Source organism: Hemibagrus wyckioides, linkage group LG02, assembly GCF_019097595.1.
Source record: "Hemibagrus wyckioides isolate EC202008001 linkage group LG02, SWU_Hwy_1.0, whole genome shotgun sequence".
In the NCBI taxonomy this organism is placed as follows: domain Eukaryota; kingdom Metazoa; phylum Chordata; class Actinopteri; order Siluriformes; family Bagridae; genus Hemibagrus; species Hemibagrus wyckioides.
The window spans coordinates 1,350,485-1,368,560 of record NC_080711.1 but is presented as its reverse complement, the minus strand read 5'-3'; the positions used below and the strand labels follow the sequence as shown (position 1 = coordinate 1,368,560).

General features: G+C 41.4%; 3 protein-coding genes across 4 annotated transcripts in view; 2 read left to right on the top strand and 1 right to left on the bottom strand.

Annotated features, from left to right (window-relative positions):
- paqr4a (progestin and adipoQ receptor family member IVa) overlaps nucleotides 1-1,068 on the bottom strand; it is an 11,048-nt gene extending 9,980 nt beyond the window's left edge. The window contains exon 1 of the mRNA XM_058376007.1: nucleotides 1-1,068. This exon is cut by the window's left edge and continues 826 nt beyond it. The gene's annotated coding sequence lies outside the window, so the exon portion shown is untranslated.
- LOC131344047 (perforin-1-like) lies at nucleotides 833-10,742 on the top strand. Of its 2 annotated transcripts, XM_058375985.1 has the most exons (6): nucleotides 833-931; nucleotides 2,446-2,592; nucleotides 6,170-6,725; nucleotides 6,846-6,984; nucleotides 7,126-7,340; nucleotides 7,885-10,742. In XM_058375985.1, the coding sequence occupies exons 3-6, from the start codon at nucleotides 6,196-6,198 to the stop codon at nucleotides 8,759-8,761; spliced, it is 1,761 nt and encodes a 586-aa protein (XP_058231968.1). In that variant the 5' UTR covers nucleotides 833-931; nucleotides 2,446-2,592; nucleotides 6,170-6,195; the 3' UTR covers nucleotides 8,762-10,742. The 2 variants fall into 2 exon arrangements, with proteins under 2 accessions (XP_058231968.1, XP_058231978.1); XM_058375995.1 differs by lacking the exon at nucleotides 833-931 and having other exon boundaries at nucleotides 2,061-2,592; nucleotides 6,101-6,725.
- Nucleotides 10,743-11,909: 1,167 nt separating this feature from the next.
- Nucleotides 11,910-16,190, top strand: LOC131364906 (perforin-1-like). The gene is made up of 5 exons (XM_058408380.1): nucleotides 11,910-12,773; nucleotides 13,800-14,346; nucleotides 14,465-14,603; nucleotides 14,711-14,928; nucleotides 15,029-16,190. The coding sequence occupies exons 2-5, from the start codon at nucleotides 13,826-13,828 to the stop codon at nucleotides 15,909-15,911; spliced, it is 1,761 nt and encodes a 586-aa protein (XP_058264363.1). The 5' UTR covers nucleotides 11,910-12,773; nucleotides 13,800-13,825; the 3' UTR covers nucleotides 15,912-16,190.
- Nucleotides 16,191-18,076: the final 1,886 nt, after the last annotated feature.

Sequence of the window (18,076 nt, the reverse complement as noted above, 5' to 3'; positions counted from 1 at the left end):
ATAAAATCATTTAAAAGGGTAATGAGGACTGAGGAGTGGATTTCGGCGAACATAAATGAATGATCTGTTTATAACACGGTAATTATTCAACAAATTTCATCAATTTGTGTCCATTCAGAAAGCAGACCGTGTGAGAATTAGGTTACTTATTTAATCCTGTTATAACTGGTGTGATTAAATATATAATTTATGACATATTTTAATTTTTTGGTGTCCATTTGCTCGATTTTATTCAAGTTTTCAGTGGCATTAAACCGAATGAGATTAGTTTGACTCACGGTCTCTCGTAGAAAAGCTTAAAGCTTAATAAAGTATGCTTGTATGTTTTCACCGTTTTTAGAAAAAATAAATACCAAAAAAGAACAAAGATCTACAAAAAAATCTCCATTCAATCACATCCAGTCATTTAAGCAGGCTGTCCCTACACACGCGCGAGCACCTACGCGCGCGCGCGCGCACACACATACAAACGCGCATACACACACATAGCTAGCTACCATGTAGCCACACTTGCTAACCCAAAGCCAGTGGATTCAGTCAAATTGGCGAAATCATAGCGTTAGATTTAATCGATATTCCTACAAAAAATAGGCAGAAAAGTCAGAAAATGTGGCACTGTTCAGAGCCAGCGGTCATGCCCGGTGCTGTACGCCGCTATGGGCCGTCAGGCAGAGGGACTGGAGCTGGGCAGAAACCATAACACACTCGCCGGCTCGCTTGATTTTATTCCGAAAAAAAGGAACTTGGCTCACACACAGGATGCAACTTTTCTGTGTGATTATCCTCGAAACAAATTCTGACCTCCAATCCGCCTAAAATCCCCCGAACACATCTCTTCTGCCATCTTCTACACCGGCGTCCATATCAGTCGTTTTTTTTTTTTTTTTGCTCGGTGCGGCGATGAACGAACCGACACAGAAACTGTTCAAAAGTGAGTCGAATCTCAAGCACAAACCATTATTTTGTTTGTTTGCTTGCTCACACAAAAGCGCATTTCACGTGACGCATATTCTACTTTCGTACTTAATAATGGAAATAAATGTTTACACCACTCAGGTGTCCAGATTAATATTTCTGGATGCTGATCTTCCTGGTGAATCGAATGAATCAATGCTCGCTCGATGTGTATGGAGTCACTTAAACGAGTTAGTTCAAAAGAGTCGAATCAGTAAAATGATTCATTATTGTAAGTCCCATAAAGCGCTGTTGATCCGGATCAGTTTAGATTCTCCCCTAACGGAAGGACTACAGTTCTGAAATTCACCATACACTAGCACTCTCCGTTGATGACTTGCACGCCATGTGAGATCAATATATGATATTTTTAAGTCTTGCAGTTTGCCATATTGATCGTAGTGCTGTGCTTGTAGAATGACTTGAGCTAACAATAGCGACCTGCAGCATGCATGGGTCAAATCCGGCCTGTGAGTAAAAACATTTCTCAATTCACTTTAACAGAAGTAGAAGGCAATGTATTGTAACGGGTTCGTTTACAATACACTGGAGATTTAAAAACCCTCTACAGAGACTTTACTAGAGAATAAAGGGGCAAATCATCCATCACAACATATTTTCTTAATTTTCATATTCTCCTTTTTTGCTGGACACACTTGCAAAAAAAAAATCATTTATTTTTGGCAAACATCTAAGCACTGTTTGCGTTCACACTGACCTCACACTGATCTCGTGGGGCGGTGGCAGCTCAAGAGGTTAAGGCTCTGGATCATTGACCCGAAAGATCGGGATTCAAGCCCCAGCACTGCCTAGCTGCTACTGTTGGGGCCCTTAAGCAAGGCCCTTAACCCACCCTGCTGCAGGGGCACTGCATCACAGCTGACCCTGCACTCTGACCCCAACCCCCAAGGATGGGATATACAAGGAAACAATTTCACTGTGCAGTAATGTATATGTGACAATTAAAGGCAACTTACTTCCTTTAACTCTGAGTGTTACAAAGCACTGACACTGGAGACTCCTTCCATAAATGTTCCATGAATATATTCACACACATTTTTACACATCACTATGAACTGTAGAAATGACAACATATCAGAATGAGATCATTCATTATAAATAAACCTGTGATTTGCAGCTGCATTACTGTCAGAGCTGCTCTTACAAAGAATCTGACCAACCATCATCCAGAATTCATCACGGCGTAATGTTAAATAATAAACCTGGTCTACAGGTTATGAGCTGCTCTCTTTTGTCACTGTCAAACCTTCTAAGTCTAAAAAGTCATACGTTTTGATCCCAGCATCACCGATGAGCAGTGTATGTAGGGTCCTTGGTCTCACGCTTAAGTTGTATTCTGTCTTATTTGTGAGTGCTGATTTATAAGTGAGTGCTTGGTTAAGATGCATCACCTACATGTGGTTTTTGTAAACCACACAGTTTAAAGAAACATATTCATGTAAGAAACACGTATACCCTCATGTGTATCAGACCGCACCATTCTGGCTAAAGACCTCAAAGGTGGAGCCTGCCCTGTGTCTTGCACATTTATAAATACCCCCACGTAGAGCTGAGGAAGATCAGTAGAAGACCTGAGTAGCATGCCCAGGTTAGCTTCGCTCACACAGACACAGCAAGGTAAGTGGAATAGTCCATAAGGCTGAATTACATGCACATTTTTCATAATGTTTATATACAGATTATTCTATTTATATGTATATTTCTGCACAGATTTATATATTTTTCTAATGACTAAATGATAAGTTAAGGTAATAATAATATGAGATACTAGGAAAATGAGACACATCATTATTTTCCCAGGGTACAATGAACTAAGGGCTATTTCACTTGTATAACACATTTTAGTTGGAGTTTTCATGTCATTTATCCGTCGTGAATATCTACTGATTTCACCTTACAGCCTGGAAAGCACTTTGTTTGCACAGCTGATGAAGGACATTTGTCCTAAACATCCTGAAATCTTCGGGTACTTCACTTTTCACCACATTCACAATCTGCACTAAAGTACACTAGTTATTTAACAGTTTAACACAATAAGCCGACGTTCTTCATCAGCTGGAGGAGTAAACTGCTTCCAAGTCATTTGGAAATATCCAAATGTCCACTTTATTAGGAACAGATAAGGATCTGACATCAACATTTGTACCATGTTCCGAGTGTCTGAGATCACATTTTTGCTAATTCTGATGTTTGATGTGGAAATTAAATGAAGCCCTGGACCTGTATTTACATGATTTTATGCATTTTGTTGCTAATCTAGCCATGGGGGTCACAGTCCAGTGACTTCTGTGCCGGTCCCAAGCCCGGATAAATATAGAGGGTTGCGTCAGGAAGGGCATCCGGTGTAAAACATTGCCAAATTTAACCATGCGAATCATCAGTACTCTAAATTTCATAACGGATCGGTCGAGGCCCGGGTTAACAACGACCACCATCGGCGCCGTTGATCTACAGGGCGCTGGTGTAAATTGGGCTACTGTTGGTCGAAGAAGATGACACTGTGATCTGTAGTGAGAACAGGGAGCAGGTGGAGGAAAACCTGGAGAGGTGGAGGTTTGTGCTGGTGAGAAGAGGAATAAGAGTCAGTGGTAGTAAGACTGTGTACATGTGTGTGAATGACAGGGAGGGAAGTGGAACAGTAAGATTACAGGGTGAAGAGGTGAAGAAGGTACAGGAGTTTAAGTACTTGGGGTCAACAGTCCAGAGTAATGGAGAGTGTGGGAAAGAGGTAAAGAAGCGAGTGCAGGCAGGTTGGAATGGGTGGAGAAAGGTGTCGGGAGTTCTGTGTGATAGAAAAATATCAGCGAGAATCAAGGGGAAGGTGATACAGGACAGTGGTGAGACCGGCCATGCTGTATGATTTAGAGACAGTGTCACTGAGACAGAGACAGGAGTCAGAGCTGGAGGTCACAGAGCTGAAGATGTTGAGGTTCTCTTTGGGAGTGAGACGGTTGGACAGGATTAGGAACGAGTACATCAGAGGGACAGCTCATGTTGGAGGTTTGGGGGACAAAGTTAGGGAGGACAGATTAAGATGGTTTGGACATGTCCAGAGGAGGGACAGTGAGTATATTGGTAGGAGAATGTTGGACATGGAGCTGCCAGGCAGGAGGAAAAGAGGAAGGACAAAGAGGAGGAATATGGATGGAATAAATGAGGAGATGAAGCTAGTGGGTGTATATATTATATATATATATATATATGTGTGTGTGTGTGTGTGTGTGTGTGTGTGTAAATTGTTCTTCCACTGGCAATTTTATTAGTTATTAGGGATTTTAAAAGAGATATATATACTGTATATATATATATATCTTATAGAGTAGAGAATAGAGTGCCTCTGTAATGTTTTATATTTTATAATACATTTATAAGGATTTATACATGATATAATTATTTCATTATTATTGTACCTTTACGGCATTTGGCAGGCCGCTATTGACCAGTAGTCGAAAGTCTTTACCCTTTTATTGTGGCATGCATTTGCTATAACATTTAAAAGGTTATCATATGTATCAATGATTATAAACATTATATTTATATTTATATGTTTATTGAGTTGTATTCAGTACATTTCCAAAGAAAAAGCACTAAAATAAAAGAAATCCAGTCACGGCAGAAATCTGGATTGAGTTTGATTTCAGACTGTAATGACTTCTACAAACTTGTATGATAGAACCAACAGCTACTGACATCAGCGTGGTGAAGCTGGAGGGGTAAATATGTGGTATAAATAGATGTGGTAGCTTAGTTTTTAAGGTGTTGTGCTACTGATCAGAAGGTTATGAGTTCAAATCCCAGGTCCACCAAGCTGCCACTGCAGCGCCCTTGAGCAACACCCTTATTACCCTCAGTTGTATAAAATGAGATAAATTGGATGTTGCTCTGGTTAAGGGCGTCGGCCAAATGACAGAAATTTAAATAGAGTAGATTTCTATGTGTGATCATATGTGTGTTGGGACAGCTTTTGTGATGTTGAAAAGGTGGTAACCCATTTGTATAGTTCAATTCAATTTTATTTTATTTGTATAGCGCTTTTAAAAGTGGACTTTAGTCACAAGTAGCTTTGTGTGTATGTGAAAGAGAGAGAGATAAGACAGAATATTAGATATGCTTGAGGTCATGTGATGCTTAAGGACTATGTACTTTAGGTGCAAAGTGCAGGCAGGGACTCCAGCAAGTTTTTGCTAGGACATCATAACTACAAAGGGGTTTCCTGGGACATAAAGCATCCAACCACTTTATAGTTAGCAAACCTGAGTGACTTGCGAGGGTGGTAATGCGACATCATACAAACATCCCAGTACACCAAACACTGTATGGCCATGAACCTACCAGATCTGCTCCTTTACCTAAGAAAAACTAGACATAGAAAGCTTGACAAATAAATGTTTCTTCAGCCTAGACTTAAACATTGAGACTGTGTCTGAGTCATGAATTGGAAGGCTTTTTCTTAACTGTGGGGCTTTAAATGAAAAAGCTCTGCCCCCTGCTGTAGCCTTTACCATTTGAGGTACTACCAAATAACCTTGGAAGGTTAAGAAGGCGTGTCCAATCCTAAAAAAACATTTCACTAAGGTAATGAGCTAGTCAGTGCTTTATAGGTCAGTAGTATTTTAAAATCAATCAATGTAAGATTTGACTAGGAGCCAATGTAGTGTGACTAAGATTATATATCACGTAGAGTAGTGTGGTCAGTGGTGTCAAAAGCTGCATTAAGTTTAAGCAGCAGCAGCAAACCCAGATTAAACCCTTCTCAGGGGCCAGTAACAGGTCATTGACCACTTTAACCAGTGCTGTCTCTGTGCTATGATGAGGCCTATATCCTGACTGATACATTTCATGAATGTTATTCCTATGTAGATGTGAGCATCACTGCTGTGCTACAACCTTGTATAGGATCTTGGAGATAAAGGGGAGCTATTTTTTTATCTGCAATTGGGACAGATAGATAGATACGCTAATCTGATAGCACTAAGAGTTTTTCCTTTCATGATACTTGAAATACTACCAATTTAGTTTGACACCATTTAGATTCTAATTATCTGGTGGTCTGTTTTAAAGTGTGTGAGTGTTTGTGTGATCATTATACCAGAATGCTAGTTTTTTCTCTCCATTTATTTTTCAGCGGAGGTATATTTTAAGATAGAGCTACGCTATCTAGGGTGTAGTGAAACACTGACATCTTTTAATACAGAAACAGGATAAACACCAAGTCCAGCCATGCTGCAGACATTGCTGATTTGGGCCGTGTTTGCCGCAAGTCTCCTTCCTCCATCCAGCCAGCGCTGCTTCAAGGCCAATGAGTCTCAGTGTCAAGATGTGGACTTCGCTCCAGGATCTGACCTGGCAGGAGAAGGCTTTGACATCACCACCATGCAACGGAAAGGAGCCTTCGTCCTCGACATGAGCACTTGGCTCAATAAGGACAAGTCCTGCACTCTGTGTAAAAACCCCTACATGGGAGGTCAAACTCAGAAGCTCCCGGTTTCTGTGGTGGACTGGAGACCGACTCAGAAGTGCCAAGTAAAGTTGTCCAGCTCCGTCTACGAGTCTAGTGAATCCCTGGTTAGTTCCAGCACCTCCTCTATTGAGAACAACTGGAAGGCAGGTTTGGATATATCTGCTATAAGAGGTCAAGCATCACTGATGCTGGCAGGCAGTAACTCCAAGCTGGCTGAATATTCACTAGGGAAAACCAAGAAAGACAAGTTCAGCTTCACCAGTCATGCTGTTTCATGTGGATATTACAGGTAGGATGTGGAAAATTAGTGTTCTCACAATGCTCTCTCATGTTGATTTATGTATATTTACACAAATACATCATCATTCATCTTTTTTTTTTGAGTTCTACTGTATGGTCTGTCTTCTAGATACAGGGTTTCGAGCAGTCCACTCCTGCACCCAGAGCTGAAGTATAACTTCAAACGCCTCCCTGCAACATATGATAATCATACAAAGCACCTCTATTACAAGCTGATTGACACATTTGGTACTCATTATATCTCAAAGGTGAATGAATGAGATAATGCACTTCTACAGACTTCTCCTTCTAGTATGTAGGAAAGAAAGCTAATAAAGCTTTTGGAGTACTACAACTTGTTCAAAAAAGAACACAAATGTGGTTTTGTTGACTGGAAATGCTGTGTCCAGGTGACTATGGGTGGAGAAGTTCACTCTGTGACCAGCATACAGCAATGCCAGGCATCCCTGCAGGGTCTGAGTGTGGATGAGGTGAAGACATGTCTGGATGTGGAGGCTTCTGTCAGCGTGGGAATTGCAAGCCTGCAGACTGAATACCATCACTGCAAGAAGGTCATGGACAAGACTCTACACAGTAAGAGCTTCTCCAGCAGCTTCAGTGACAGGTTTGTAGTATCCTAATCTTTTCTTTCAGGTTTTTTTAGAGTTCCCTGGCAGGGGTGATAACTTTGTGCATGCTAAGACTTTCAAAAGTCACAGAACATTTGATCATCTTACTGTTAGATCACAGAGAATTTGACCAATCACCACCTCCACAGAAAATCTCATGAATCCTTCTTCCACAGAAAACTGGGCCAACCCCAGTCACTCACAGAAGAAAGTCTGACCAATCCTACTCTTGCAGAAAGTTCAACCTGTTCCAACATAAAATTTGACCAGTACCACACTTGCCCCAAAAGTTATTATTGTTTATTTTCTATATTAAAATATGAAGAAATGGGCATCTGAATTACTGAATGACTGAAAATGACTGAAAGAAGAAAATGAATAATTAGGCACTAGACCATATTCACACTCTAATGATCATGAATTTGGTCTTTGTTAGTCTCATGAACTTCAGACCTGTAAAAAATGTCTGCTTACATGTCCCAATGTCTTCTTCAAATTCTATCATATTTACTGACTTCCATGTTTCTCTCCTCCTTAAAGGGAAACAAACATGATTGGTGGCTACACTCAGAGTGTTGACCTCCTATTCTCCTCAAATAATGACCCCACGGCCTATAAGGAGTGGGTTTCATCTCTGCCTGCTCACCCTGATGTGCTGTCTTATTCATTGGAGCCCCTTCATGAATTGCTGCCGACTATGATGCTGCGCAAGAATTTGTGCAAAGCCATCAAGGACTACATACTTCAGAGAGGCCTCTGGAAAAATTGCACAAGCCGTTGCAACATCGGAGTGAAGGTTAATACCAAGGAGCCGTGCATCTGCAGTTGCCACAACATCCCAGGTGTAGCTCTCAGCTGTTGCCCCACTCAGAGGGGATTTGCTCAGATCACTGTAACTGCAATTAAAGCCACAGATTTATTTGGAGATTACTTTACAAAGACAGATGGATATGTCAAACTCTTCCGCAATGGAAAGATCTTCGTTGGCATGACATCTGTGATCTGGGACAATAACCGGCCAATATGGAACTGGGACTTCAATCTTGGAACTGAGGACCTTACTCAGTTCCACAGTGTGAAGCTGGAGGTGTGGGACAGGGACAGCGGCTGGGATGACGACCTACTCGGGGCGTGCACTATTCAGTTGAAATCTGGAGTGGAAAACAACTTCTGTAGCCTCAATCACGGAACACTGTATTATAAAGTGCAGGTGACGTGCATTCCGGGTTTGACCGGTCCTTCGTGCTCGGAGTACAAGCCCTCTCCTATGGACGCACATCTGGAGAAAGTCTATGTCTCCCGCAATGCTCGTCCGATTCCCACAGGCATGCTGGTGGAGATGGGAGTGCTCCTCGATGAACGTATTCCTCGCTTTAACCAGAGCAACATTCGCAAAAATAAAGGCTTTGAGTTGTAGACCAATTCAGTTCTTTGTGCACGCTTTCACATTTTCAGACCAGCTATTGTAATGTTTATAGTAGAGTAGGTGCACATAATAATGGCACATTACTACTAAACATTTCCTCCTCATTTGTGCTTCCATTTGCCTTCTTTTTAAAGCCTAATAAAAGTCTCACAAAGTAACATACGGTATTGTTAAAATTGTGTAGTTTCATGACTTATGAGCGCTCCTTTTCACTGCTTCAAACTAAAGCCTAATAAAAGTCTCATGAAACAACCCTTTCATAATTTTTGCAAGCTCCACCACATAATTTCTTCACTTCCCAGCCCTCAGCACCTCTCCTAACCATCCTCCCTTGCAGCTGATGGTTTCACCACCTTTGACAAGTGAATGATACAAAATTTGCTCGTTCTTCTCTTCTCCTCTTTAATCTACACATTCAGTCTTCTCCTCCTCTTGCTTTGATATGTTTTTGTCCTTTATTAACAGAATAGATCCTGCAGACTATCTGGTCTTGCAGTTGACTTGTCTTGTCTTGGTGGTGTCTGCAGCACCAATTGCAGAACTCCCCAGATCATTTCACAAAACCTCCCTTTTTTCTCTTCTCTCATTAATGACTGCATAACATCTGGTCATGTACAAAGTGCAGTCAAGGCAGCAAGTGTTATTGCCATCCTGAACTAAATCAGGTGGCATGAGGAGGATCCACATCTGCTCCATGCTGTCTCTCCACAGGTGCCCCATATAGTGTCCCACAATGGTCAGTGCTGGGTTCTCTTCCATACACCCTCTATTCCTTCTCAATTGGTGAGGTTCTCATTGATTCCTTCTGAATGTGGTAGCCAGGGATGAGGTCAGCTGATGACAGAAAGGAGGCAGAAGTAATGCGTCTTATACAGGGTGCAGCCGGGAAAATATATGTATTTCAAATAGCCAATATGCAATAATGAGGAGGGCAGGTAAGCTCTGCACCTTGCTAACAGGCGGCATAGATGATGCAATTTCAATAGCTGCAATGCTAAAGCCTAGTGCCGGTCAGTATGCCTCAGGCTTCTGAGAATGACCACTCTGTGGCACTCTGTAGCTCTTGCATAAGGAAGGCCATGTGGTTTCCTCTTCATCACAGACCCTGTTGTTCTGAACACTTCAACCCGCCTGTGACTGGTGTTATGATCAGGAATGTTTCTGTGACACCTCACATTGAATTCTTTACGGAAAAGCCACTAAACAGCAATAATGAATTCACTCCTTTGTTCACACGAGTTCACAAGTTTCATGCTGCTTGTTAACAAAGGGGCGGAGCTTACAGTCCTTCTCGTTGCTGCATACTGGCTGTTCGAGAAACGCACATTTCCTCTGCCACACCGTGTGTATATTGAGTTGATTTGTAACAGGCTTCCAGCAGTTGGAGTTGTCTATTTCCTCCTCAAAACCTGGCAATCAGAAGTAAGATTGAAGATCACGTCAACGCAGCTTCATCATGCATTACCAGCCAGTTCAACTCGCCTCCTCTACGTCCACAGCTGATGGTTGACCATGCCACTACTGCCACAGTCACTTCCTCACATGGGTTTTCATACTTCTGCTCTGTTGATGACACACAAATTATCCTCAAAATAGACTCTCAAGGTTCGGCATGACTTGTGCACATTTTTATCATGGATGGCAGAGCATCAGCTGAACAGAGCTGCTGTACACAAACATGGGAGGTGTCAAGGTCTTGTGATCTCCCTGGACAAATCTCAGATCTCATCAACTGACTTTGCTCACAAAGCCCAAAAATACTTATCTAACACCATTCTGCACCACACTTCCTTCACGACTCTAGCACGGCTCAGATGGACCCACAATCTCTCAGAGTACAAGAAAGAAATGGATCAAGGTTCTTCTCTGTCCTGGTACCCATGTGGTTTCCCCTAGATGTCCAAACAGCTGAGTCGCTGGCTGTCTTCAAATGTAGACTAAAGACCAACCCTTTCACCAAACAATTAAAGCATTAAACCAGAACTTAATGTTTTGTCTTATGCTATATGTTATTCTGTCACTAAGAAGGTTTTATTGGTTATTGGTTAGTGTCATGCTTTACCACATTGGTTTCCTGTTTTTCACATGTAGACGTGGCTAAACTAGAATACTCAACGTGCATCATGCAAAAATGCAATCCCTACTTGCAAAAACAAGGAGAAATTATTTTCTAAAATATCACCTTTTGTTATTGGCTGTCAGAATTGGAAACAGGATTATGAATATGTTTGTTTTCCTGCATGCAATCAAACAAAGCTAGCCGAAGAAGCTGGTTAACAGAAGGATTCCCTCTGTAAGCATCATGCTAATCACGATGCTATGCTATTCACCTCATATTTTTGTTTGCAAACACTAAAAAGGTTTCTGCATCAGATAAGCATTTTGGAAGGGACAAGAGCAATTGCAAAGACAGGAACGAAACAAAAACACAGCAAAACGTTGGTAGCTCAAGTGGTTAAGGCCATTGACAGGAAGATTGGGGTTCAAGCCCCAGCACCACCAAACTGCCACTGTGGGGCCCTTGAGCACTGTATCATGTCTGACCCCAACCCCCAAGGATGGGATAGGTAAAAAATTATTTTATTGTGCAGTAATGTATATGTGACAAATAACGACAACTTAACTTTAAACTCCAGTCTAACATATTAAACCTGTAACCTGACTAACAAAACAAAAGATAATGAAATCAAAAGATCTTCAGAAACCAAAGAAGATGCAAAAGACAATGCTAATTCCACCTGTTGTTGTTCTTTGGGTTGCTCCCTGTTCAGGGCCTCCACTGTGGATCGTTTGGCCGAATTTTACACCGGATGCCCTTCCTGTCTCAACCCTCCCATTTTATCCAGGCTTGGGACCAGCACTGAGAGTTAACTCTTCAGTGGATGGGTTAGCATCCGGCACGGGAATCGGACCTGGGCCACAGCAATGAGAGCATGGGATCCTGCTGCTGGACCACCAGGAGCTACAGCGTTATTTCCACCTATATTTAGTACAAAGCGGAGAGCAGAGAGATGTACATGCACGATCATCCTGACAAAATGAGTCAACATGTGGTAAGGTTAGCTAGTCTATACAGTACCAAAAATATGGATATTTACTACTGTGCAGCACAAAAAAAGAGTGATTTGAGGTTTGGAGGGTAAGAATGATATGAAGGCTGACTTACATGTTCTTCAGAAAAAGAACATTCAGTTATTCTAGTGAAAGCTAGTTGCTCATCAGTAGAAGCCTGTCTTCTGCCATGTCATGTAACATTGCTAGCTAACATTATAGAAGTTCCTGTATTTTTTTTATTACTAAAAGGTCTTTATTTTGAAAGACCTAAAGTTTCTCTATACAAGCCTCATACTGCACTTCTCACTGGTGCAGTTCTTCTTCTGTATGTTCTGGTTTGTACATTGTACGGTTGGATGTCACTGGGCAACAGAAACAAAACAAAACAAAACAAAACCCCCGTCTGTTTAGTAATTTCCATTGTTTGAGTAACCCACTCACTCCACTGAAATAACTTACAAAGCAAAGTTTTTGCTTATTAGCTCATTAGCAGTAGCCAGTTAGCCTTCTCATTTCCCTGAACATACCCCTATCCAGTGATCAGATCTAGTGAATGTAAGGGTTAAAGATCTTTGCATATCTTAACACACATACTGTACATTGCAATCTTTATATACAAGTATGAATTCTTCTAATACAATCTCACAAATCGAGCTTGGGAAAATGAGAACTGCTATGTGTGGTTTTGATTTTGAGAGGATGTGGGAAGATGTGTCCATCATGGCAGAAAGACTGGTCAATTACTCCTTTTTAACTCTCTCACACAACGTTATTTCCCTTTTTTTAACCCATCGTTTGTTATATGACTGACATATTCATATACCTGTAAATCATCCAGCCTCCATGTCTTGCATATGTATATAAACACCACATGAAGAACTGAAGATTTAGAAGGTTCCAGAACACGTAGCAGACCCACCTAGCATGCACAAGATTACATTACATTAAGGTAAGTGCAACAACCCGTACGTTTCATGTACTTCCACTTTTAATGGATATTTTGACAATGTTTACATGTAGACTAATGTATTTCATGAAATCAAGTTAATTGTAAACAGTGTTGGACTTGTGACTCAAAAAATGTAATATATTACTCATTACTATTTTCAAAAGTAATATTATTACTTTACTTATTACTCCCTGTCAAAAGTAACTCGTTACACTATTCATTATATTGCTTTTCCCTTAGACCCTACTCATTAGGAAAAACGCCCTGTCTCCTCCAAATGTGCCTACTGTTACTAGCTAGAAAAGCACACCTGGCTCAAACCGATCACAAGATGCACTCTTTTAAACAACTTCTTTTATTATTAATAAAGCAGTTAAAACCTCTTGTAATGTTTTCTTGAGCTCAGCTTCCATCAAAGCATATTCCTTCTCTAGATAGCTTGTAAATGACTTTTTACCTGGGAGTGCGCTGGTGCCCGTGAGCGGTATTTTCGCAATGATCTGTCTGAAAGATGGAGAATCAATAGTGGAAATGGGCAACATTTCATCCACCACATATCCAGCCACAAGCTTCATTAGTTCTTTGTTGCTTGCTGTAGACTGCTGTGTAAAATTCAGTTTTGGTTGTTTAGCCATTGAATTGAACATTATAACGAGTTGTTTTTAGAGGGAGTAAATGTAATGCTATTACTAAGATTTTATTTGTAACTTGTTACACTACTTGTTACCAGGAAAAGTAATATTATTTCAGTAACACGTTACGGCCCAACACTGATTGTAAATATATTTATAATTGTAAATATATATAACTATCTATGAATCTATGAATTAATAAATATATGAATACGAATATATGGAACTATGTTTTGGGGAACCAATACCTGTAATTATCAATTAAAGAATGTTGATAATGATCCTCAAATTAAGAAGCTACAAACAATAAAAATAATGAGAATACTGAACCACAGTGTGAGACTTCAGTGTTTACTACTTTTAGTACTTTTAGAGGACTGCATATTTATTGCAGGAACAGGACACACAATATATCTAGCCATGTTGTTCATCTGGGCCGTGTTTGCCGCAAGTCTCCTTCCTCCATCCAGCCAGCGCTGCTTCAAGGCCAATGAGTCTCAGTGTCAAGATGTGGACTTCGCTCCAGGATCTGACCTGGCAGGAGAAGGCTTTGACATCACCACCATGCAACGGAAAGGAGCCTTTGTCCTCGACATGAGCACTTGGCTCAATAAGGACAAGTCCTGCACTCTGTGTAAAAACCCCTACATGGGAGGTCAAACTCAGAAGCTCCCGGTTTCTGTGGTGGACTGGAGACCGACTCAGAATTGCCAAGTAAAATTATCCAGCTCGATCTACCAGTCCAGCGAAGCCCTGCTCCGCTCCAGCTCCTCCTCTATTGAAAACAACTGGACGGCAGGTTTACACATAATCACTCCAAAAGTCCAGGGATCACTGATACTGGCAGGCAGTCACTCCAAGCTGGCTGAATATTCACTGGGGAAATCCAAGAAAGACAAGTTCAGCTTCACCAGTCATGCTGTCTCATGTGGATATTACAGGTAGGATGTGAAAATGAGTGTTTTGACAATGGTCTCTCATGTTGATTTATATTTAATTATGCAAATACATCATCATTCATCTTTGTTTTTGAGTTCTACTGTATGGTCTGTCTTCTAGATACAGGGTTTCGAGTAGTCCACTCCTGCACCCAGAGTTCATCGAGGAATTTAAAAGTCTCCCTGAGATCTATGATGAGTCTTCAAAATACCTCTATTACAAGCTGATTGACAAGTTTGGTACTCATTATATCTCAAAGGTGAATGATAACAAATTTTTACAATAGAGTATGTAGCAGACTGATCCACCTCAGTTTTGAACATAATAAATGGAAGGAAAAAACTGAAAACGCTGTGGCTTGTTCAGGTGACTCTGGGAGGAGAGGTTCGGTCTGTGACCAGCATCAAGGAGTGTGAGGCGTCTCTGCAGGGTCTGAGTGTGGACGAGGTGAAGATGTGTCTTGGCGTGGAGGCTTCTGTCAGCATAGGAATAGTTCCAAAGCTGTTGCCCGAGGTAAAACACTGCAAGCAGTCCACTTACAAGACATTAAGAAACAAGAGCTTTGCTAACAGCTTCAGTGACAGGTTTGTACTGTTCATCACATACGTTTGGTTACATTATACCAAAGCATATAAAATATTCAGTTATTCTAAAAATATCATCTGTTTCGATCATCTCCAAAAGGGATACAAATGTGATTGGTGGCTACACTCAGAGTGTCGACCTCCTTTTCTCATCAAATACTGACCCAGTAGCCTATAAGGAGTGGGTGACATCTCTTCCTGCTCACCCTGATGTGATTTCCTACGCACTCGAGTCCATTCACGAATTGCTGCCAGCGAAGACACAACCACGAGCACATTTGCGTAATGCCATCAAGGACTACATCCTCCAGAGGGGCCTGCTGAAAAACTGCACAAGTCCATGTGAGATTGGTGTGAAGACCAATTCTCAGGAGCCGTGCAAATGCAGCTGCCACAACAACCCAGGCATAGCCCTCAACTGCTGCCCCTCTCAGAGAGGATATGCTAAAGTCACCATAACTGCAATTAAAGCCACAGGATTATTTGGAGATTTTTTTGGAGATGAGACAGATGCATTTGTGAAGGTTATTAGCAATGAAAAAATCACCCTCGGTCAGACATCTGTGATATTGAATAACAACTCGCCCAATTGGGAGTGGGATTTCCATCTTGGATCTGTGGACCTTACTCATTTCAGCAGTGTCCAGCTGGAGGTGTGGGATGAGGACAGTAACTCAGATGATGACCTTCTTGGGACATGTAATGTTCAACTGAAATCTGGAGTGGTCAATGATGTCTGTGCACTCAATCATGGATTGTTGTATTATAAAGTGCAGGTGACGTGCGTTCCCGGTTTGACCGGTCCTTTATGCTTAAAGTATAAGCCCTTTCCTATGGACGAACAGCTGGAGAAAGTCTATGTCTCCCGCAACGCTCGCCCCATTCCCACAGGCATGCTGGTGGAGATGGGAGTGCTCCTCGATGAACGTATTCCTCGCTTTAACCAGAGCAACATTCGCAAAAATAAAGGCTTTGAGTTGTAGACCAATTCAGTTCTTTGTGCACGCTTTCACATTTTCAGACCAGCTATTGTAATGTTTATAGTAGAGTAGGTGCACATAATAATGGCACATTACTACTAAACATTTCCTCCTCATTTGTGCTTCCATTTGCCTTCTTTTTAAAGCCTAATAAAAGTCTCACAAAGTAACATACGGTATTGTTAAAATTGTGTAGTTTCTAAACAGCATATTCACAGCAACTGTTATAATGTTTAAATTAGAATATTTTCACTTAATATTGGTACATTACTACTATATACTTTTCCTGCTCTTTTGTGCTCCAATTCTCTTTTTTGAAAAGCATAATAAAAGTCTCATGAAGCAAACGATTCTTGAAATATTGCTGTTTTGTGGAAAAATAGAGATATTATATGGAATATTCAATAAACTTATGGATTACATTTACAATTTTTTTAAAAGCATCAGTAAAACCCAGAAGATTTACAGAATTTTTGATTTTGGTACATTTTGAGGGAATGTGTGTCCACCAGGGCAGAACAACATACTGGATATTTCTCTTTGATTCTAAATGAAGCTTTGATCAATCATATGTGTTTTGTTCCACACATAAATACACACACACACACACACACACAAGACTTAACCAGCTCTGTACATCTAAGCTGAAGCAAAGCATTTTATACCAAACAATATAAAACCAGAAATCTCTTAGCACTGGTACCTGCAAACTTTGAGCATGAATAGCTTGGGGTAGTGGCTCCATTTCTGCTGGTTGCTTGAGCAGTTGCTCCATAGAAACCTCCATACCTCCTGATTCAGTAGTGCACTCTGGCTATTACTCTATACATGACATCCTGTAGGCAAACAGACATTAACATTCCAGCATTTGCAGAAAGCTCACCAAACTTGTGAAGTGAACTGAACTCCTCAGTCTAAGAATATATCTACCTTCCTCTACTCTCTCTTCACCTATGACTGCAAGCCTGTACATAGTTCCAACACAATTATAAGGTTTGCAGATGACACCACGGTGATTGGACTCATCAAAGACAACGATGAGTCAGCTTATAGAGAGGAGGTGGACCGTCTAGCTGCGTGGTGCGCTGGCAACAACCTGCTGCTCAACACTGCGAAGACCAAGGAGCTCATAGTGGACTTCAGGAAGGAGAAAGGTGACACACACACCTATTCATCTCAATGGAGAGGTGGTGGACCGTGTCACTAGCTTCAAATTCCTGGGTATCCACATCTCAGAGGATCTCTCCTGGACTACCAACAGCTCCAGTCTGCTCAAGAAGGCTCACCAGCACCTCTTCTTCCTGAGGGCTCTGAGGAAGAACCATCTCTCTTCAGACATCCTGGTGAACTTCTACCGTTGCACCATCGAGAGCATCCTGACCGGCTGTATCACTGTCTGGTATGGAACTGCACTGTGTCAGCCTGGAAAGCGCTGCAGAGGGTGGTGAAAACTGCACAACGCATCGTAGGAGTTCCACTTCCTAAGATCAAGGACATTTACAGGAAGTGTTGTCTCAGCAGAGCGCGCAAAATCATAAAGGACTTTTACCACCCTGCCAATAGACTCTTTGCCCTCCTGCCTTCTGGGAGGCGCTACAGGAGCCTCCGGACCAAGACTAGCAGGTTGAGGAACAGCTTTTTCCCCACAGCTGTTTCTTTGCTGAACTCTGCCTCCACCCGATCACACACACATTGACTGAACACATTATTATCAGTGTATATAACCTTTTCTGTGTACAGTTTACATATACAAGTTATTTATCATGGTATACAATATCTTCCTCATTGCACACATCTAAATCATTGCACTCATTGTACATAACTCCTCTGTATACTGTTTACATATTTAATTATTATCATGGTATACAACACCTTCTTTATTGCACCACTATAATCATTTGCACTCATTGCACTCATTTGCACTCTAATACCTCCGCCTCAGCTGCGGGAGCTTTGCGATTTCTCCCGACCTAGATAGGGATATAATGCTATCTGCATCGGCCTCTGAGAAGCTCGATGTGGGCAAAAAGGAGCAAACAGCATTCGAATTGCCACCACATTCTGTGGTGTTCAAAAAGCTCCTGGGGGTGATCAAACGTGCTGTTGCTAAGCTTAGCTTAGTTTGGCATGATGGAAGGTAAGTTTTATCAGCTATGAGCTTGACAATC

What these genes read in the sequence shown, in the direction of transcription:
- LOC131344047 (XM_058375985.1), top strand. Translation starts at nt 6,196, where the DNA reads ATGCTGCAGACATTGCTGATTTGGGCCGTGTTTGCCGCAAGTCTCCTT. An exon ending in GTTTCATGTGGATATTACAG is followed by an intron (nt 6,726 to 6,845) that starts GTAGGATGTGGA and finishes TCTGTCTTCTAG; the next exon opens with ATACAGGGTTTCGAGCAGTC. An exon ending in GTACTCATTATATCTCAAAG is followed by an intron (nt 6,985 to 7,125) that starts GTGAATGAATGA and finishes TGCTGTGTCCAG; the next exon opens with GTGACTATGGGTGGAGAAGT.
- LOC131364906 (XM_058408380.1), top strand. Translation starts at nt 13,826, where the DNA reads ATGTTGTTCATCTGGGCCGTGTTTGCCGCAAGTCTCCTTCCTCCATCC. An exon ending in GTACTCATTATATCTCAAAG is followed by an intron (nt 14,604 to 14,710) that starts GTGAATGATAAC and finishes TGGCTTGTTCAG; the next exon opens with GTGACTCTGGGAGGAGAGGT. An exon ending in GCTAACAGCTTCAGTGACAG is followed by an intron (nt 14,929 to 15,028) that starts GTTTGTACTGTT and finishes CATCTCCAAAAG; the next exon opens with GGATACAAATGTGATTGGTG.